Source organism: Bombina bombina, chromosome 11 (genome assembly GCF_027579735.1).
Source record: "Bombina bombina isolate aBomBom1 chromosome 11, aBomBom1.pri, whole genome shotgun sequence".
Taxonomy (NCBI): domain Eukaryota; kingdom Metazoa; phylum Chordata; class Amphibia; order Anura; family Bombinatoridae; genus Bombina; species Bombina bombina.
This window is the reverse complement of record NC_069509.1, coordinates 44,112,612-44,136,514: the sequence shown is the minus strand read 5'-3', so window position 1 is coordinate 44,136,514 and position 23,903 is coordinate 44,112,612. Positions and strand designations below refer to the sequence as shown.

The 23,903-nt window shown below is 34.0% G+C and overlaps 1 protein-coding gene across 2 annotated transcripts in view; it reads right to left on the bottom strand.

Moving 5' to 3' along the window:
* Positions 1-20,971, bottom strand: part of LOC128641834 (tapasin-related protein-like) — a 55,901-nt gene extending 34,930 nt beyond the window's left edge. For both annotated transcript variants that reach the window (XM_053694384.1, XM_053694385.1), the window contains exons 1-3: positions 20,872-20,971; positions 14,614-14,940; positions 12,423-12,725 (exon numbers count right to left, since the gene is read on the bottom strand). In XM_053694384.1, the coding sequence (XP_053550359.1) occupies positions 12,423-12,725; positions 14,614-14,940; positions 20,872-20,935 (694 nt within the window). In that variant the 5' untranslated portion in view covers positions 20,936-20,971. The remainder of the gene's footprint in view (positions 1-12,422; positions 12,726-14,613; positions 14,941-20,871) is intronic.
* Between the last annotated feature and the right edge of the window lie 2,932 nt (positions 20,972-23,903).

The window sequence follows — 23,903 nt, the reverse complement described above, 5'->3', positions numbered from 1 at the left end:
AAATGACCTTAAGAACTATATGATTAAATGCCCATGTGGGCATTGCTATATAGACTGAATCACTCAAAGAGAATTACAAATTAAAAATTAAATCTTACATTGTTCTTCCTCTTGATATATTCTGGATATTTATATAAAAAACAATAATGAGATGACATTTATAAGATAAGGGATAAAATAAAATGATCTGGGTGAATATATTTGTTGCTTTGTTGTCTAATGGTCATAATAAAGCTTATGATATCTATTTTTTCTCACCTTCCACCTCAACAGTTAACTTCTCTACAAGAGGCTTGGAGAGAGTTGCATATTCCACTTCACATGAGTTTTCTACCTTCTTACGTTTTGGTGTAAATTGATAGAAAAATTCCCAAAAATAGCTATTAATTTGTTTAATGTCACTTGAACACACAAGCATTTCATTAAGGTACCAGTTTACAGATAAGGATTCTGGGTAGAATCCTCATACTTGGCAAACTAATGTATTTTCCTGATTAAGCTGGAATAGAGTGGATTTGGTGTGGATGAAGTGAAAAAGCTAATATATATATATATATATATATATATATATATATATATATATATATATATATAAATGCATAGTTAAAGCCATGCAGTAATGTATTTTACACCACATTTATCAAATTACTTTTTGTCTATTTCATCATTAATTGACACATATTTAAAATATTTGCTTAATTGTGAGTTGTTGTGTTTTTACTTATAGAACTACAACCATTGTACTTCAAATGGAAGTACATAAAACTGTATCTAATGGCTACAGTAGTTAAAGGGACATGTGTACATGGCATTAGCACTCTATGACAACAGTATGTAATAATGTTATACATTGTTGTGAACTATAGGGCAGCAGTAATTGCAATGTAACATAATAACAAGGAAACAAAATAAATTTGAGTAAATTGGAAAGTTGTTTAAAATGGCAAGTTCTATCTGAAACATAAAAGTTTAACTTTGAGTTTCATTCCCATTTAAAATAATATTTACATGTGTTTTACAGCATCATTTCCTTGACTTTGTTAGTATGGCATCTGCCTTACATTTTCAGTGCAATACTAGGATTTACTGGATTTATAGCCTTATACTATTCTGTTCTGCTACCATGCTATGCTCTCTCACATAACAACCATAATCCAGACAATATATTAAAGTGCTGTTACACTGAAAAAAAGACTAGGGGGAAGATTTATCCAACAGCGAATACTGCAATCTACTGCCGAAGTTTCAGGTCCGTCTGAAACATAAGTATAGAAACATCGGTCTTAAGAGGTGGCGGACTGCAATCATTCCGATCAGATACGATCCGGATGATTGACACCGCCTGCTAGAAGCCGATTGACCGCAAATGTGCAGTGGGCGGCACTGCACAAGCATTTTACCAGAAATGCTTGTGCAATAGTAAATGCCGACAGCGAATGCTGTTGGCATTTAGCGATGTCGGGTGGACATGATCCGTTCCGTTCCGACATTTGATAAATCTACCCCATGGTCTCATTTGTTATAGCATATTCTTTTATCACTATAAATCCTGCACATCTATGTGTTCAACCTCAGCAAATGGTGTTAAACACATAATTAAAGTACTGCTCGAGAGCCGTGCTCGTTGAACAGAAAGAGGTTAAACATATACATATGCAGGGTGGGTAATGATGAAATTACATGCTCTAATAAATGAGACTATCTCTTCTAAGACTGAACAATAGCCCTTTACACGGCTGCTTTTTTATTAATGTTAACCTTTCTTTGATTCTGTCTCCGGGTTCTTGATTTGAATTTTCTCTTTTAAATCACATGAGTTTGCTGTTTGTTTAATGTTAATGTTTGTGTGCTCAGTTCTCATATTAATAAATATTATCTTATTTTTTTTTCCAATTATGGTTGTAAAGTATTTGAGTGTTTTAATTTAAAATTATATTACATTTTTAATTTTAAAGTCATACTTTGAAATTATTGGTTAAGTAAAGAAACACAAACAAAAAACTTAAAGGGACAGTCTACACCAGAATTTGTATTGTTTTAAAAGATAGATAATCCCTTTATTACCCATTCCCCAGTTATATTAATATACTTTTAACCTCTGTGATTATCTTGTATCTAAGCCTCTGCAAACTGCCCCTTTATTTCAGTTCTTTTGACAGACTTGCAGTTTAGCCAATCAGTGCTGGCTCCCAGATAACTTCATGTGCACGAGCACAGTGTTATCTATATGAAATACATGAACTAACACCCTCTAGTGGTGAAAAACTGTTAAAACGCATTCTGAAAAGAGGTGGCCTTCAAGGTCTAAGAAATTAGCATATGAACCTCCTAGGTTAAGCTTTCAACTAAGAATACAAGAGAACAAAGCATAATTGTTGATAACATAAGTAAATTGGAAAATTGTTTAAAATTACATGCTCTATCTGAATCATGAAAGTATTTTTGGCCTAGGCTGTCCCTTTAATTCAGTCACGTTAGGAGTTATTCATACTGAATTGATTTGCCTGTCCTGTTTTACTTTCCTTTTATAACCACTGAGACCTGTAATAATCCCATTGAAAATTCTGTGAAATGCCTATTTCGCTAATTGACATGCCAGCTATTTAATTGATTATTTTATGGATTAGAATGTCTTAGAAAAAGAAGAAAAAACTTAAAGGGACACTGAATCCAAATTTTTTTCTTTCATGATTCAGATAGAGCATGACATTTTAAGCAACTTTCTAATTTACTACTATTATCAATTTTTCTTTGTTCTCTTGCTATCTTTATTTTAAAAGCAGGAATGTAAATCTTAGCAGCCAGCCCATTTAGGTTCAGCACCATGGATAGCGCTTGATTATTGGAGGCTTACATTTACCCACCAATAAGCAAACATAACCCAGGTTCTCAACCTAAAATGGGCCGGCTCCTATGCATTAAATCCTGCTTTTTAAATAAGGATAGGGAGAAAACGAAGAAAAAAAATGATAATAGGAGTAAATTAGAAAGTTTCTTAGAATTGCATGCTCTATCTGAATCATGAAAGATTTAGTGTCCCTTTAACCAAGATGTATATGATTTCAATTTAGCATTTAAATGGGATATATAGTTGCACTTATATAAAGACAAGGGGTACATGGGTAGACCTATTCATCCAAAATAATAAAAATAATAAAATAATAATAATATATGGAAATATCAGAAAAGTAGAATGCTGTTGAGCTGCTCCGCATAATCCTGCTCGGGCTACACCTTGCACACTTATGCCTAAATATGCCCCTAACAAGCCCATTCTTAACACCAGATGACAATAAATTGGTAATATACTTTCCCATATTAACTGCTACAACCCATTACCAAACTGACTTATACCTTCTCTAGCTTTAAAGTGAATGTCAATTTTGATGCTAAAGTGCCCGGTTTTAAAAAATTCGATTAAAAACAGGGGCACTTTAATTCATCAAAATCTACATTTCACTCCTGTTGTGAATAAAAACTTATCTTTTAATCTTCACAGCAGCTCCAGCTTCCTCCGCCCGTCGCAAAGCCTCTTCCTGGGTCTTAAATGAGGAATCCGGCTTCCTCCAATCACGGCATTGAATTAGACACTGGGGGAAGCCGTGATTGGAGGATCCATCATTTCTGACGTCAGAAATGGCTTGCAACGATCGGAGGAAGCTGGAGCTGCTGTGAAGATTAAAAGGTAAGTATTTCTTCTCAACAGGAATGAAATGTAAATTTTGATTAATTAAAGTGTCCCTGTTTTTAATCAAATTTTAAAAAAACGGGCACTTTAGCATCAAAATTGACATTCACTTTAAGCTCCTCAAATTAATTTTAAATGCCTCTTGTAGACTCATATAGCTCATTCAACTCAGCATATTCCTTCACTGATCTAGTAACCAGAAGCATAAAGCTGAAGATCTGAGAATAATCTATGTAGACCGAGAATAATCCACGTAGACTTTATACTTAGCTCTCTCCTCTATCACTGATCATCTCTGCTCTGTAACCCATCGTCTATGCTCTGCTCACAACCTACTTCCTTACATTTTCACAATCTCACATAACTGAATACAATAATTTTCCTGTGCTGCTTCTAATCTGTAAAATTCTCTTTTTTCTTCAGTCAAAAACCCCATGCTCCATACATTTAAAGGGACAGTCTACACCAGATTTGTTATTGTTTAAAAAGATAGATAATGCCTTTGCTACTCATTCCCTAGCATTGCGCAACCAACATTGTTATAGTAATATGATGTGAGTACAGGGGGTATAATAGTGCGCTGGTATAAGGGTGGTTACCAAACACCTAAAAAGTAGAAAGATCCTTCCGTCTTTCAACAAACGATAAAGTAAGTGATTGGGGGTGATAGGTGCGCTACTAATAGCTAAAGGTATACTAAAATTTTAAAATATTTTATGATATATATCAAAAAAGGATATGTGAATAATGTGAAATAGATGTTGTGAATTACAAGGTGAAAATAATGTGTTACCAAAAATAAAAACTAAATAGTGTTCAATACTATATTACCACTTTGGAGGGATAAGAAAGAATTATGTAGTCACTGTGGGTGAAAAATATATTTTATAAAAAAATGCATATAACAATATACTAAAAACATCAAAAGGAACGTCTGCCTTATTAAGTGAAATATTCAGGATATAAAAACAATGATCATTTTGACACTTTAAATAGTGTTTACATATGCTGCCCCATACATAAAAGATATATATATGCAAGTGTCCGTCTCTTTGAACGTTAGGCAAGTAAATGGTATTTGTATACCCAGCTGTACTTAGGTGGATAATAGCAGTTCAAATGTACAGTTCAAATATGCATGAGCGTTTTAGCCGATATTAATATAGAAAGTTATTTCTAGATTGGTATTTTCTCCGGTTGAAGCAGGTTACTATACAATATTTTCTCAATAGAATCGAGTACCTGTTGTTCTCCAGACCCGTCTTCCAGCGTCTGATTCCCCTTCTCACCTGGTGACTGATCAGCGCCGCATGTGTCTTGGCGTCTGACGTCACAGCTTGGTATCTCGGGTAGGATTGGCTGGGAATGTTAGAAGGCAAACAAATTCTTGTGGATGATGGAATGGAAACTTTTATGAGATAACGATGTTTGTAGAAGAATCCTGCACTTAGTGCTTGATGCACGCAGGACTTTGAGATTCCAATAGGAGTATAATAGACAACCCGGGTTGTTACAGTGTTAAAACTGAAATCATATGGTATAAAAAGAAAGTCTCTTTGTGTATTTAATTCACACAATTGTAGGGTCAGCAGTCACAAGGTCGACGCGTTTCGCTCAAAAGAGCTTTATCAAGATCCTGGTGACTGTTGTAACATAATATTTAAAGGCATCAGTTCTTTCTGATTGGTCTTCCATAATTGGACTCATTTAAGGTGGAATGTTTTGTTATCTCTCTTGCTCATATGTATCATTAGAGTTTTTAAGGTGGAAGTTTTACATGGGACAGCTTTCTATATATTAAACAGTCATAAGCTATATAATACAGAACATAAATGAAGAATTATTATAATAACATTAGTTCTATTAGAAATAGATGTATTGTGTGTATTTGTTATATAGCTTCATTCAAACAGAAAAGGTGATAGATCCATTTCAGAGTTAAGCCCATTCGGATATAATGTGTTGTATTTATAAATTAATTCAGCTTCTTTAATTAATAATTTTTTCTCTATATCTCCGCCCCTCCAGTTATTTTTTACTTTTTGTATTCCCCAATATGAAAGATCTTTGGTGTTCCCTTTATGGACAGATTTGAAATGTTTGTATAGATGTGTGTCTTCAGAGCCTCGTTCTATCTGGCAAAGATGTTCCCTTATTCTGTCTCTTACCATTCTTTTGGTCTCTCCAAAATAAAAGAGATTACAAGAGCATTTGAGAATATAGATTATGTTCTTGCTAGTGCATCTTATTATATCCTTGATATTAATTGATTTGTCAAAATTGTTAATTTGTAAATTTTTTAACTTTTTACTATGTGTGCAGGCTTTGCAGGTATAGCATGGGAAAAAGCCACTGATGTTTTTACCTGTCAGATCTTTCTGTCTCTTCAAATTTTGTTTTGGTTTTTTTAGTTCACTGGGAGCTAGTATTGATTCTAAGTTTGTTGCTTTTTTAAAAACAAATTTGGGTTGTTCCATAATAGTTTTCCCCAAAATAGTATCCTCCCTTATAAGGTGCCAGTGTTTTCTTATAATGCCTTTAATTATATTGTGATCGGCATGGTAATTAGTAATGAACGGAATATCAATTTGGTTTTTATTGTCTTTTTCTTTTCCTTTCTCCTTATAAGTTAAAAGGGACTCTCTATCAGTGTTTTTGGCTCTATCAGTTGCTTTGTCTGTAATTAATTTATTATACCCTCTGGCCTGAAATCTCTCTGCTAGGATTTCTGATTGTTGTTCGAAATCTATGGTTCTTGAGCAGTTTTTTATGATACGGAGGTATTGACCTGTGGGAATATTAAGTTTCCAGGTGTTTAAACGGCAACTTTTTGAATGTATGTAGTTACTACTGTCAACTTTTTTGAAATGGGTCTTGGTTTCAAGTTCTTTGTTCATAATCATTATCTCTAGATCTAAAAAGACAATTTTTTCTTTACTATAGTTGGAAGTGAATTTTAGACCCCAGGTGTTTAGGTTCATTCTATCAACCATAGATTTAAGATCTTTTTCAGTACCTCTCCATATTAATAAGAGATCATCTATGTATCTCTTGTAGAGCACAAAGTTTGCACCATAGCTGTCGGAGCCAAAAAAATCATCTTCCCATGCTCCCATAAACAAATTGGCATAGCTAGGTGCAAACCTTGTGCCCATTGCTGTACCTTTGGTCTGTAAATAAAACTTTCCATCAAATGAAAAATAATTGTTTTCTAATATATATGTTATGCTTTTGTAAAATGAATGCTCTATGTTGATCTGACATATTTAGATCTTTTTTAAGAAAAAGATCCACAGATTTTATACCCATAGAATGGTTGATCACAGTGTATAATGATGTAACATCGCACGTTACTAAAAACATATCATCTTCCCACTTTACTGTCTTTAGAGTGTTAAAGACTTGTGTGGAATCTTTTAGATAAGATTTTAGGTTCTTTACATGTTTTTGTAGATAATTATCTACGTATCTAGATAGATTTGCAGATAGAGAATTGATTCCAGAAATGATTGGTCTCCCTGGGGGATTGACCAAACATTTATGGACTTTGGGAAGATAATAAAAGATGGGAATCACAGGAAATTTTGATGTTAGAAAGACAAATTCTTTTTCATTTAATATTCCTGATTTCTTCCCATCTGTTAAAATCTTATCAAGTCTTCTTTTAAATAAATCTGTAGGGTCAGAGTCTAATGTTTTATATGTTTTTGTGTCTCCAAGTAATCTGTATGCCTCTTTAAGGTAGTCACTGGTGTTTAGAAGGACAATCCCACCTCCCTTGTCTGCTGGCTTTATTGTTATTTCTGCATTTTTTGAAGGTTCTCAATTATAGACTTTTCTCTGATACTCATATTAAAAAATTTTATTTTAGGAAGGGAGCATTTTTGTATATCATTACAGACTAATTTTTCAAATGTTTCCAGAAAATTCCCTTTGGCAAAAACAGGATTAAATTTGGATTTATCCTTAAGATTAGTATGTTGAATGTTATCTAAATTTTGTGATTTTATGTTCATTTGTCTTTCAACTGGGTTCTTAAGAAAAAATCTTTTGATTGTGAGATTTCTTACAAATTTTTTGACATGGATATGTGTATGAAATGTGCTTAATCTTGCTGTAGGGGCAAATGAAAGGCCTAGCTTTAAGATATTTTCTTCTTCCTTTTTTAGAGTGTGACTACTGAGGTTGAAAATTCCCTGATGTTCTTTTTCTACCTCCATCTTTTTGCCTCGTTTAAGTAATCCTCTCCCTCTCTTTCCTCTAAGCTTCTTTTCTTTCTTAAGTTGGAATCTTGCTCCTTTTCTTGTATATCTCTTGATGTGCCCTCCCTTAGAGGGCTCTTCTCTAAAAAAACTGGTTCCTCAATTTTATGTTCATTGTCTATAGGTCTATATTCTCTTAGATTTTCAAAACGATTTTGGACTGGGATTTTCCAATTATCTTCCTGTCTATAGCTATTCTGTCTATTAGTCCTTCTTCCTATTCTCTTTGTCTAGGGTAATAGCCTCTTTCTTCATTATGTCTGAAGGTATTATGTCTGAATTCTTGATTATAATGTTCCCTATTACTGTATCTTGGATAGTTATATCCTCCATACTGGGGACGAGAATTGGTAATATATGGTTTATCATAGTTATAATTCCCATTATTTGAATAGTTTCTATTATTGGTGTAGTTATTACGATATTGTTGTTGTGAATCTTTTGCTATCCTATTAGTATGTGTGTATTCCCTTCTTTGTTCCTCTCTGTACTCTTTCGGTAATAACTCATTTGGGTTTGTTTCTTTGTGTCCTTGGGTACTATCATTTATATCCCTTTCCATTTTTCCCCATTTTGTTCGTAAGGGATCTTTATTTAAACTTGCCAATTTTTCCATTATGACTTTCTGTCTCTCTTTAAATTCATTGCTTGATTTCTTGTCTTTTAATCTCTCTTTTATTTCTAAGATGTTATTTTCAATAATGGTTAGTGTTTCTTGTCTAGATCTTTTTAAGATATCAATCAGAGTGTTTGAGGCTTTATTTAAAGTTTCAGACCATTCCTTTTGTAAAGCGTCTGAAAGTTGGAAAGTACAATTTTTACTGATCTTTAAACCTTTAGGGATAATGCCTTTAGTCGCATATCTGTTTAAAAAAATTACTTCCATTTTTTGTTTTAGTTCTTTAGTCATATTAATTTCTAAGTCATGTAACAGATCTGATAATTTCTAAAAAAAGCAACAAACTTATAATCAATACTAGCTCCCAGTGAACTAAAAAAATCAAAACAAAATTTGAAGAGACAGAAAGATCTGACAGGTAAAAACATCAGTGGCTTTTTCCCATGCTATACCTGCAAAGCCTGCACACATAGTAAAAAGTTTAAAAATTTACAAATTAACAATTTTGACAAATCAATTAATATCAAGGAAATAATAAGATGCACTAACAAGAACATAATCTATATTCTCAAATGCTCTTGTAATCTCTTTTATTTTGGAGAGACCAAAAGAATGGTAAGAGACAGAATAAGGGAACATCTTTGCCAGATAGAACGAGGCTCTGAAGACACACATCTATACAAACATTTCAAATCTGTCCATAAAGGGAACACCAAAGATCTTTCATATTGGGGAATACAAAAAGTAAAAAATAACTGGAGGGGCGGAGATATAGAGAAAAAATTATTAATTAAAGAAGCTGAATTAATTTATAAATACAACACATTATACCCGAATGGGCTTAACTCTGAAATGGATCTATCACCTTTTCTCTTTGAATGAAGCTATATAACAAATACACACAATACATCTATTTCTAATAGAACTAATGTTATTATAATAATTCTTCATTTATGTTCTGTATTATATAGCTTATGACTGCTTAATATATATAAAGCTGTCCCATGTAAAACTTCCACCTTAAAAACTCTAATGATACATATGAGCAAGAGAGATAACAAAACATTCCACCTTAAATGAGTTCAATTATGGAAGACCAATCAGAAAGAACTGATGCCTTTAAATATTATGTTACAACAGTCACCAGGATCTTGATAAAGCTCTTTTGAGCGAAACGCGTCGACCTTGTGACTGCTGACCCTACAATTGTGTGAATTAAATACACAAAGAGACTTTCTTTTTATACCATATGATTTCAGTTTTAACACTGTAACAACCCGGGTTGTCTATTATACTCCTATTGGAATCTCAAAGTCCTGCGTGCATTAAGCACTAAGTGCAGGATTCTTCTATAAACATCGTTATCTCATAAAAGTTTCCATTCCATCATCCACAAGAATTTGTTTGCCTTCTAACATTCCCAGCCAATCCTACCCGAGATACCAAGCTGTGACGTCAGACGCCAAGACACATGCGGCGCTGATCAGTCACCAGGTGAGAAGGGGAATCAGACGCTGGAAGACGGGTCTGGAGAACAACAGGTACTCGATTCTATTGAGAAAATATTGTATAGTAACCTGCTTCAACCGGAGAAAATACCAATCTAGAAATAACTTTCTATATTAATATCGGCTAAAACGCTCATGCATATTTGAACTGTACATTTGAACTGCTATTATCCACCTAAGTACAGCTGGGTATACAAATACCATTTACTTGCCTAACGTTCAAAGAGACGGACACTTGCATATATATATCTTTTATGTATGGGGCAGCATATGTAAACACTATTTAAAGTGTCAAAATGATCATTGTTTTTATATCCTGAATATTTCACTTAATAAGGGAGACGTCCCTTTTGATGTTTTTAGTATATTGTTATATGCATTTTTTTATAAAATATATTTTTCACCCACAGTGACTACATAATTCTTTCTTATCCCTCCAAAGTGGTAATATAGTATTGAACACTATTTAGTTTTTATTTTTGGTAACACATTATTTTCACCTTGTAATTCACAACATCTATTTCACATTATTCACATATCCTTTTTTGATATATATCATAAAATATTTTAACATTTTAGTATACCTTTAGCTATTGTTATAGTAATATACTTCATAGCATTTAAACCTCTACATTTCTGCCTGTTTCTAAACCACTACACACAGACTAGAGAAATAAGGAACAAGAGGGGCGCCTCATGTGTGCATCAGTATATCTATATATATAAACATAACAAAAGAGCCAAATGGGTACTCACAATAGGCCCTAGTACACTTATGTACTAGTAGAAGCTGGCTGGTATCTTCAGGTGTACCAGCTAAACCTTTCCAGGTGCAGAGTGGATGCTGCAGGGAAGTCCTGTCACAATGATTGCTAATGGAAGGTCAGAAGCAGTATATAGCTGCTATAGAAGGTAATGAACCAAAGCCTGCATAAAACAAGTTCAGTTTATTAAAATCAATATTGGAATGTTAAAATCATATCAAGAAATATTAAAACAATGCAACGCGTTTCTCAACCCAGCATAGGTTGTTTCATCAGGCATAATGAACCTTCTAACTGACAATCCATTTAAACACAACTTGAACCAATAGCAGACTGGGACACACCCCTATTGGGCGTTCCTAGATACATTGTTAATTGGTATACATCAATTAAAAAATCAACAATTTGGAAATATATATATATGCAAAGTACGATATATAACAGTGTCTACATTACCTTCTATAGCAGCTATATACTGCTTCTGACCTTCCATTAGCAATCATTGTGACAGGACTCCCCTGCACCATCCACTCTGCACCTGGAAAGGTTTAGCTGGTACACCTGAAGATACCAGCCAGCTCCTACTAGTACATAAGTTTACTAGGGCCTATTGTGAGTACCCATTTGGCTCTTTTGTTATGTTAATATATCTAGATATACTGATGCACACATGAGGCGCCCCTCTTGTTCCTTATTTCTCTATACAGTTCTGGATTTGTCTATGAGGAGAGCAGCCTGATTCACTTCACCAATTTGTTAAGGGTTAGCTGGGATACCATAGTTTCCAGCCTGCACCTACCAGTATATAAGTGTACTCAAGTCGATTGTGAGTACCCATTTGGCTTACCATCATTCTATAATTATATAGCATACTTATATGCACATGAGGCGCCCCTCTTGTTCTTTCTATCCTACACACAGACTATTATCACATGCTTTTTTATTAGCTTTTCACAACAGGAGACTGCTAGTTCATGTGGGTCATATTGATAAATTTGTGCTCACACTCGTTGAGTTATTTAAAAATCAGCACAACACAGCACTAAAATGCAAGCCAATAGATAAAACATCATGTGACGAGGGGGCTGCCAGAGGATGCTTAGATACAAAGTAATCAAAGAGGTAAAAGTATATTTCTATAACAGTGTTGGTTACGCAAAACTGGGGAATAGGTAATAAAAAGATTTTCTATCTTTTAAAACAATAAAAATTCTGGTGTAGACTGTCCCTTTAAGTGTGCCCTGGAATCTCACTTTTTTTAGAGACATTAATCAACTGACCCCATAAGATAAAGTAAGAAGCCCATCCCTCAGCCCCATAATCCTCTTCACATAGTCATTATAATCAGTTCCAATCAGCCAGGCTCCTCCCTCATCTCTTGCTTCTATAAACCCAGTTGACAAGCTATATTTTATGCTGTCCCAGAAAAAGTATATCTATTTTTAATGTCATGATATAATTGTACTACCCTTGTAGTGTGCTGGTGAATTGTTATATAATGTTATATATGAACTAAAAACATAATAATACTTGGTAACATTTTATACTTTTGCTTTATAAATTCAGAAAAAAAATAATTACTGTTTCCATAGACAAGCTGGAAATCTTTCTGGAGAGGTTCTTGAAGAGAGACGTGTAAGACCCTGATCGAGTAGGTGTGATTTACGTTTTCCTCCTTTGGTAATATTCTGACAGCACTTTTCACTGAATATGTCCCATCAGAATTTTTCTCTGCTGTGTAATGAAGAAACGATTCCAGGACCTCTTTGTCTCTGAGCCATTTAATTTCAATATCGATTGGGTAGAAGCCATGGACTGTGCAGTTTATAAAACTCTCCGTATTCTTTACAACAAGGTTATTTGTGATTATTATTTTTGGCGGAGCTGAAATAAACAATATTTTGAAACAAATTTAATTTTTTTTATATTTTCTCATCCCCACTAGTCTTGCAAATGCTATTACCAATAAGTGAACAAATGGCGAATGATACCAATATATGGAGGGTGATACTAGACTGGTCAGAAGCGTCAAGCAGAAAAACGTTTCAAATATTGCTGCTTTCTGGTTTCGATGTTTTGTGCCTAGTGTGTTTACAATAATGATCATGTCTTAGGCATCGACTGAACTGCCTCAAACTTTAGTGTTGATTCATATTCAGGAATGGGCGAATGTTTTGCAACATTCAAAAAATGAAACTAATTTTAACACATTTATTTGTTCGTTTCAAATTTCAAATGTTTATAAATTCTAACATTCATTTTAATGTAAAAGTATTTCTAATACTTTCTTCAAATGTAATATTTGATTCGAATTATGCAATATCCGAATTTTGAAAAATTTGAATCGATACACTTGTAATAGTATTTCTAATTCTCTCTTTAAATGTATTATTCGAATGATGCAATATTTAAAATCGAAACATTCAACTTGATATATTTGTATCTACTATGTATCAATTTACTAAATTTCCTACCTTGTGAACTATTGAACTTCTGAATAGAATTTGGTAAATTGAATGTTACATTCAAAATTTCCAATAAGGATATTAGATCCAATTATAAACATTCAAAAATGAAAGTAAGATTTGAAAAACAGAAATAACATTTGATTACCGAATTTTAATGGATTTTTCTTCAACATTCAATTGTCCAAAACGAATGTCCACAGGACTAAAAGCTGAACAGTTCATCAAATATTTATTTCTATTGACCTTTTTATGCTGCCATATTTACTAGAATCTGATTCCTGATGTTTGTGTAAATTAGTAATGCTTTCTTGTTCCCCATTAATTGAGAAGGCCTAACACAAATCAGATTAATATCACGGATCCATGCCACAGAGAGACACTTGCATTATAAACAAACAAAAGATAGAGCAAAAAAAAAAATATTCCAACTATAATATTTGTATATCCAATAGATGATAAAATAATTTATTACAATACACAAATGATTATATACATATATATTTATATGTTAATATGTGTATATTGTAATAAAATGGGCATGCAAGCTATAATAACACTGCACTTGTAATCTGGCCCTCTTGATGCCCCGTGTTTCCGGTGAGCCTTCAGACTCGTCGGAAACAGAAGTTATGAAGCTGCGATCTAAAGACCGCTGCTTCATAACCTGTCCGGGTTGATTGACACCCCCTGCTAGCTGCCGATTGGCCACCAATCTGCAGGGCGCGGCATTGCACCAGCAGTTCACAAGAACTGCTGGTGCAATGATAAATGCAGACAGCGTATGCTGTCTGCATTTATCGATTTGCGGTGGACATGATACGCTACTTTGTATCATGTCCGCTCACACATTAATAAATAGGCCCCTATATCTGAAACACATTCCTCCATTTATTTGTAACTGCAATTTAAATTAAAAAAAAAATGGTCTACAGCAGTGTTTCTCAAACCCGGTGTTCAGGTCCCTTAACGGGACAGATTTTCATTATATCCATAACTAGAGAACAGGTGAAATAATCAGCTAATTACCTGCGGTCTGTAATGAAAATCTGGCCTGTTAAAGGTCCTGAGTACTGGGTTTGGGAAACACTGGTCTAAAGCTTTGAGGCTCAGAATTAACACCAACAATTTAAGATCAGCCTTTGTTTTATAAAAATCTGGTAGATTGGTTGGTATGTTTGTTTTTTTAGTGTATTTATCTACTTTTTTTCTAGGAACTTAGGATAATGATAACCCAACCAATGGTCTTTATCACAATGTATCCAAATTCAGACTTTAAACAATAAAATATTTTTCTGTATCCTTACCATATACATCAAGAATGGTTTCCTTCTCCATTTTTTCTGGAGTGTAGATCACCAAACACTTGTAGATTCCACTATCAAATATTTTTACATTAGATATCAATAGAGAAGCATTCCCATCTGGTGCCTTAGTTGTGTCTAGGGACGCCCTAGGATGTGACGTTCTTACAACAGTGTCATATCTCAAAATCTCTTTTCCTTGAAAGTACCAAAATATTGCCAGGAAATCAGGGTTTACAGGGAGTGTGTGCACATGGAATGTACAAGGGATGACAATATCGGCTCCCAATTTAGCACTTGAAGGATGAACATCCAGTCCCAGCATTGCATCTAGAGAAAATAGACATCATGAATAAATATATAACAGAATGTGCTGCTACACATGGTAGCACCATCAAGTAAGATCTTTTTATGAAACAAATGCAGTAAGTACTTTGATGTATTACCATGGGTACTTTGCAGACAACAACAGATTAACATGATCCTTTCCTTCTGAAGCAGGAGCTAGCATTGGTGCAGCAGGTGTGGTGGCACATAGGCTTGTGTAGAATGTGTACAATCTTATGCAGGGGAGCCTTTTATTAGTGCAGAATGCAGGTCCATCTATCTATCTATCTATCTATCTATCTATCTATCTATCTATTATCTGTCTGCCTGTCTATCATCTATCTATCTGTCTGCCTGTCATCTATCTATCTATCTATCTATCTATCTATCTATCTATCTATCTATCTATCATCTATCTATCTATCTATCTATCTATCGATCTATCTATTATCTGTCTGCCTGTCTGTCTATCATCTATCTATCTATCTATTATCTGTCTGTCTGTCCGTCTATCATCTATCTATCTATCTATCTATCTATCTATCTATCTATTGATCAATCTATCTATTATCTGTCTGCCTGTCTGTCTGTCTATCATCTATCTATCTATCTATCTATCTATCTATCTATCTATCTATCTATCTATTATCTGTCTGTTTGCCTGTCTGTCTGTCTAATATCTATCAATCTATCTATCTATCTATCTATCTATCTATCTATCTATCTATCTATTATCTGTCTGCCTGTCTGTCTGTCTGTCTGTCTATCATCTATCTATCTATCTATCTATCTATCTATCTATCTATCTATCGATCAATATATCTATTATCTGTCTGCCTGTCTGTCTGTCTGTCTATCATCTATCTATCTATCTATCTATCTATCTATCTATCTATCTATCTATCTATCTATTATCTGTCTGCCTGACTGTCTATCATCTATCTATCTATCTATCTATCTATCTATCTATCTGTCTGCCCTTCTGTCATCTATCTATCTATCTGTCTGCCTGTCTGTCATCTATCTATCTATCTATCTATCTATCTATCTATCTATCTATCTATCTATCTATCTATCTATCAATCTGTTTGTCTGCCTATCTATCTATCTATCTATCTATCTATCTATCTATCTGTCTGTCTGCCTGTCTGTCTGTCTGTCTGTCTATCTATCATCTATCTATCTATCTATCTATCTGTCTGTCTGTCTGTCTGCCTGCCTGTCTATTATTTGTCTGTCTGCCTGTCTGTCTGCCTGTCTTTCTTTCTTTCTTTCTTTCTTTCTTTCTTTCTTTCTTTCTTTCTTTCTTTCTTTCTTTCTTTCTTTCTTTCTTTCTTTCTTTCTTTCTTTCTTTCTTTCTTTCTTTCTTTCTTTCTTTCTTTCTTTCTTTCTTTCTTTCTTTCTTGTATCTACCTACTCAAAATCAGTAAACAGAGATAAATGTGTATAATTACAATTGATTACTACTATGATACCTTTTGGGGGGCCAAAAAAAAACTTGCAGCAGGGACCTCTATTGAGTAGGTCTGCTACTGTTCTGAAGAATTCTTCAATGGCCATGTTCAGCATATTTTCTTCAGGGGCCAATCACAATCCTTTAGAAAAAAACGTATGTCTAATGATTTTGCTACAAAATTCGCCATTAAAATCTATGAAGATTTACAGAGAGAAAACATTAGAAAAGCTTTTCTAATGGATTTTGATTAACCCCTAAATTCCTTAGGCATCAGTTTCCACTTTTATTATCATTACTAATGACTTATTTAATCTCATCCTACTAAGACACCAAATATCCAAATCCACAACATACCTAGAAAGATCTCAATGCCAGTGTCCTACAAGATGCGTTCAACAAAGAGATATTAAACTGCTGGACACAACTTCAACAGAATGGTTACTAAAAAGCACGTTATTGTTTTTCCTTGTGTGTCTGAAGCTCTGGCAAGAGCTGAACTTTAATTTAACCTTTTAAAGGTGCAGGCTGGTGAAGCTCTGCATTTTCATACAGGGGAACTCCATTTTGGAGCCTAAATTGATGGTAAACTTCAGACTATGGGGCCCATTTATCAAGCTCCGAACGGAGCTTGTGGGTCCGTGTTTCTGGCGAGTCTTGAGAAAAAAGACTGCTACTCCATAACCCTGTTCGCCTGCTCTGATGAGGTGGACAGGAATCGCCGGAAATCAACCCGATCGAGTATGATCGGGTTGATTGACACCCCCTGCTGGTGGCCGATTGGCCGCGAGTCTGCAGGGGGCGGCATTGCACTAGCAGCTCTTGTGCAATGCTGAATATGGAGAGCGTATTTCTCTCTGCATTCAGCAAGGTCTTGCGGTACTGATCCGCACTGTCGGATCAGGTCCGCAAGACCTTTCATAAATAGGCCCCTATGAGAATGTTGCAATTAAAAATATATTAGTAAGTAAAACCACATAATTATGTTTTTTTTAAAAGTATAAATATATTTTATAATAAAAGAATTATAATCCTAATTGGTATTGTCTGTTCCTCCGCCCCCTTTCATTTCCTATTTTGGCTGCGCTGTGATGTATAGAGCAGTCACATCCACTTTCTACATAGGCTTTCTAAGGGCTTTAAAGGGTCTGGACTTAAACATTGTCAAATGATACACACGCTGATTGGATGGTCACTAGAATTGTCATTAAAAAAAAAAGGTTCATTCAAGTGGGTCGGCATAACATTGCAATAAAAGCATTACTATATGCACTAATTTAACCCTTTAACAGATATACTTTTTTAATGGCAAAGATGAAATATATGGTATTTGATTAGTTAAGGTTTACTATCACTTTAAAGAGATAGTAAACACCAAAAATATTATTGTTTAAAAACATAGATAATTCCTTTTTACCATACCCCAGTTTTTTTGCACAACCAACACTGTTATAGAAATATACTTTTTACCTCTGTAATAACGTTGTATCTAAGCTTCTGCTGACTGCCTCCTTATCTCAGATCTTTTGACAGACTTGCATTTCAGGCAATTAGTGCTGATTCTTAAATAACTTCACGTGCATGTGCACAATGTTATCAATAGGAAAAACATGAACTAACACCCTCTAGTTGTGAAAAACTGTCAAATGCATTCAGAAAAGAGGCGGCCTTCAAGAGTTTAGAAATTAGCATATGAGCCTACCTAGGTTTAGCTTTCAAATAAGAATACCAAGAGAACAAGCAAATTTGATGATAAAAGTAAATTAGAAAGTTGTTTAAAATGACATGCTCTATCTGAATCATGAAAGTTTAATTTGGACTTTACTATCCCTTTAATTATTGATTCTTGCTCCCTGTGACGAAAGTGGTGAACATTAAAAGATCGGTGATCTCACTGGATAAACCGCAGCTGTACCATGTGCTATGCGTTAGTACACACAATACAAAGCAAGACGTTTACATAAGACATATAAAAAAGACCATATGAATAATACAGACCAATACTGCTGCTATTAAAATGCAAACCTCCCAATACAGATGCCAATGTCACTGATCTGTGAATGTGCACTGTCACAAAAATACCTAGGGCAAGATTTAATAAGCAGCTGATGCTGCTTTCTACATGCAAAGTTTCGCCGGAAACTTAAGTTAAGAAGCAGCTGTCGTAAGACTGTTGCTCTTTAACTTGTCTGCCACCTTTTAGTTGGCGGACTGCAATCATCCTGATGCGATCAAGATGATTGACACCCCCTGCTAGTGGCCGATTGGCCGCGAATGTGCAGGGGGCGGCATTGCACAAGCATTTCACAATAAATGTTTGTGCAATGTTAAATGTCGACAGCATATGCTGTTAGCATTTAGCGATGTCAGGCGGACATAATTCGCTACAGCGAATCATGTCCGCTCAACATATAATAAATTGACCCCATAAGCTCCAAGATGGTGGTGCCCACGTTAAAGGACTGGAGCTTGACTAACTAGCACTTGTAATGGGCTAAAATAAGATGGCTTGGAAGTAAAGTTTTGCAGGGACAATAGTGGACACAGTAGCATGGTGAGTAGTAACCATGCTAATGTAGTTGAGCTAAGCAGTAAAATATCCCTTTAAACTCTTCTCTCCAACAAGGAGATGACCATCGGTGTTCTGTGGTGTTCTCTGACATTGTTGAGGTATGGAGGCCCATTTATCAAGCTCTGAATTGAGCTTAAGGGCCTGTGTTTCTGGCGAGTCTTCAAAAGACCGCTGCTCCATAACCCTGTCCGCCTGCTCTGAGCAGGCGGACAGACATCACCACAATTCAACCCGAGTACAATCGGGTTGATTGACACCCCCGATTGGCCGCGAATCTGCAGTGCAATGCTGAATACGGAGAGCGTATTGCTCTCCGCATTCAGCGATGTCTGTTGGACCTGATCCGCACTGTCCGATCAGGTCAGACAGACATCTGATAAATATGCCTCATGGTCTGAAAAAAACTGTCTTCAGCAAGCAAAATGTAAAAACAAGTGATTGGCCTTGAAGCTGGGTTTTTTTTTTCTCTTGATTTTTTTCCAAAGTGTTTTTTCATTGATATGTTAGAGAGGACTGATTCATAGACGTTTTTCTTTTTCAGTCATTTGTTTTCTAAGCTTGTGATGCTGGTACCCTTAACAGTGGAACTTGTTCTGATGACGGCTGCCTCTTACATTGCAAGAAGCAGACTTGCATGCTTACGCTGCTTAATACATGGAGCCCAAAGTGAGAGAGATAAAGAGAAAAGGGAGAGAAACAGTAGAAGAAAAACAGAGAGACTTTAGCACAAACAGCCAAATGAGTAAAAATGTATTATTATACTTTAGGGCAGAGGTCAGCAACCTATTAATAACAGTAATTGCAGTAGTGGACTGAGGTCTGACACAGCCTTTGGTTCTACTCTTGTCACATTATTGCCATGTAGGGGGACAGTGTGGCCCAGTGTTACCCTCCTCTTCACCCCCCCCCCCCCCCCCGCACAAGCACCAAGTACAGTGCTTGAGAAACAATCATACTATATGCTAGGGAACCCAAAGCAACAGACTGCTACTGGGGAGGTCTGGGGGAAATTAATGTTAGGGGCTCGGCTGATAGAGGAACTTTAGGGCAGGTGACTAAGACTTGAGGTCTGATTATGGCTATAGGGTGACAGAGGGGCTAAGGGTCTGATCTGATGTAAATATGTGACTAACATAATGTTGCACAGACAGGAGTCCAACCTGATGACGTTCTGTATTTTTTAAAAATAATATCATATATATATATATATATATATATATATATATATATATATATATATATACACAGTACTGTATATATATCTATATATATCTATATATATCTATATATATATATATCTATCTATATATATATATATATATATATATATATATATATATATATATTTGTTCTTTATTTTTAAACTTCACACAACTGATAAAGCTTACACACATGGTCACATTAGCATATAGGAGTTTCCAAGCGATCTTTTTTTAACTCAAAAAGTAAAATTTTAAATAAAAAATAGACATACACAGATGCTTTGGGCAATCATTTTTATATAGAATATTCATCAATAGTATGCTAATTATGTTTATATATTATTTCCAATTAAAACACTAGGTACTAAAAAAAAAATATTAGACTATTCAACTTGCTAAATCCCAGTATTAGAAGTAATCTATACAAGATATATGTAAAAAAAATATATATAGAAAAACACAAGATTAATACCCAGTCCCAGACTGTAAAATATTTAGATGATGTAGAACACATGGTTAATGTGCTTCTCTCTACATAAACTACTGCACAGGAAATTATTCTGTACGGTTATTATGTGAAAATGCAGAGAAGCTCACAGCTAACGCCCCAGCTCCAACATACAAACAGCACTTAATATAATTATATTCCTTCTCCCATTCTCTCTTACTATCATTTCTCTCATTTTATATCTTTTCAGCAAACTTACCTGATTGATGAAAGAAGAAGATTACAACATAAAATACAACCCAAGATCCATTTGTCCTTGTCATTCTCTTGCAGCAGAGCTATATTACTTTCACTTTCGTTCTCTATGTAATGCCCACAAAAATAGTGACTTTAAATATTGAAAGGGTTTCCCAGCTCACACTTTGTATTGTAAGTAGTAGTAAGCATTGGAATCATGTTTATATAAATATGAATATAACAAAAATATAATATAATATAATATATGAATAAAAACAAAAATAAAATAAAGCCAAATTGACAAACGCTGGGGGTGCCCTTAAGAAGTTATCTTAAAAAAAGGTGTCTCCTATAGAAAGTAATTGAGCTCGCTGGAAAGGAAATCTACACCGAGGAAAGCCAAGTTAGCAGGAAGACACTGACACACTTTCAAAAAATTTAAATACTTCAGCCAGTAAAATCAATTTACCTTGCTTGTAGCATATACTTCTTTAAAGGGACATTAAACACTAAATAAATTCTAGATAGAATGATGCATTCAAAGAAAAGATTAGTCGGAGAATAACAAGTAGATGTATTTTTTTTTTAGTTTCATTAGCTGTTAAAATATTGACAGAATAAGTGTAAAGTTTTAGTGTCTATAAAACAATGGGAGCTGCCATGTTGTAACTTAGTACTGAAATGACATAAGTCACAGCATGTGACCTACGAGAGGGTATGCTTCTATGCACTGTAGTATATATATCTCAAGTGTCAAGACATTCAAGTTGGGTTATAAAATATAACTTTTATTGTTATTAATTAAAAAGACAGCTATTTTTTGTTTTGCTGTTCTCACTTTAATTTAAAAACAGACACAACAACAATGATCAATTATTGAAATTTGCAGTATTATACAACAAGTAAAGTTGGGAATAAGAGGAGGGGACATAGAACAAACTGTCCTAAAAATCAAGTGCAAATGGATACATCTCCTACAAAGTGTAAAACCATATGGGCTAAATGATTTCAACAACTTTAATGTATACTTATAAGGAACCAATAGAGAAACTAAAATAACGGATGAATAAATATAACATAAACAATAAACAATAAACAACCAATATAAAGTACATACAAGCATATAAAATAATTCAAAAATGAAAAAGTAAAGATGTGATTCTATACTATTCCCACTTTTTTATTTTTATTTTTATGTTTGTTTTTATTTAGGATGCATATTATAAATAAAAATATGACCAAATATAACTACAGTAAAAATTCATAAATTATCCTCATAACAGGAAATATTAAATAAACCCCCAAAACAAAGATTCAGTAAAATTAATAATTACATGTACAACAACCAAAACCAATACATACACTAAAAACCAAAAAAATATATATAAAGTTCCATTTGATCAATACAAGTAAAAAACTACCTACCACTAAAAACAAATAGAAAATTTATGTTATAGTCAAAAATTAATCGAACCTACCTACAATAATTAAATAAATTTTTCTATATTTTTGTTGTTGACATATAATTCTAAATAAAACATTTATATTAGTAACAAACTAGATATACTATTTTATACTCAAATACAAAAACAAAGTAGGTCACACAAATATAAGTAAATAATTCTACTCATATGTGGTACTTTGATATGCTATATACAATTTGATAAATCTGTAAATATAAAGTTTCACAGCACAGGCACATTAATCAACTTCACATAACTAATTAGTTTTATTTCACTTCACATTTTTCCATTTTAGCTGAATTTTATATATATTTTCTTGAAAATAGAAATATATTAATTAATGTTCAATAGTATTACATCTCAGAAAATAAGAGATGTCTTAAAAATCATTGGTAACAAACGATTTGTTTCACCAATTTAAAAATAGTCAAACAGGCACAATTCACGAAAAAAGCAACATTCACTGTCATTCACACTACAATTATGACTACCGTAATTTACACCTAGGTATCACTAAGACACAATTTCACAATTTAATTTGACAAACCAGTGTGTCACTTAGCACAGATTTTCATTTATATCGTATATAATTTTCTCATTTATTTTTCTGATTTATTATTTCACATCATTCACCCAATCACAAGCACTATTTTTAAATATTTTTATATATATTATTTATATATATAGTTTTGTATTAAACATCTAATTATTCTCAATAAGTACCATTTTTGAAAATATAAATACACAAAACAATGGTTGTAAACAGTAACAACATAAGTAGAATTATTTAATTAAATTCCGTTATAATATGTAGACATTACTGGGATGCTTTAACAACAAAGTATGAATAATAACACACTTGTCCTTATAATACTCGAAAAGCTGCATCCAGAGCATGATAAACACACAGGTATTTGATTGACATATTTTTCTATCACTAAGAAACAGACGACTCAATCGTCACTGAGTGACAGCTGGGCAACTAATGAAAAGATAGATCTAAATCCTATTTGAAAAATAAGGCGTGCACAAGTAACCAATAAATACAAGTGGTTTTGCCGTCTCGCGTAATCCCCTCTGAGGAAGCATATGTGAAACGCCGCGTCAGGGATTTCCTTATTTTAATTGCTCTCCTATATGTTAAAAAAAGGCTATTAGAATAACTGGCAGTTGGTGGTCTTTACTAGTTATATATACAAATAATGACTAAGTGCAATAGAAATACTTAAAGCTATGTGGCTATTTATGATTTAGGACACGCAAGTGTCAACTGGCTTAAATCCAGGAAAGGTGTTGAATAGTTACATAAGCAATCGCTACATGCTTTAGCAGACAATTGATACAGTTACAACGGTGGTGTATGAAATAGTAGCAATAAGTTATATACGGCTTACGATAGTACAAACTCTAAGTGGTATTACAAGGGACAACAGCCACTCTCCTAAGATAACAACGGCATAAGTGCAAGTATTAGGTTTTCTAATAAACACCCCTTACTAAGCAAAAAGATACAATCCGGACAAACTTGTAGCTTGGATGGTCACATTATTTTAAAGCAAAGAGATGTAAGCGCCATACTGGCTTCACCCTG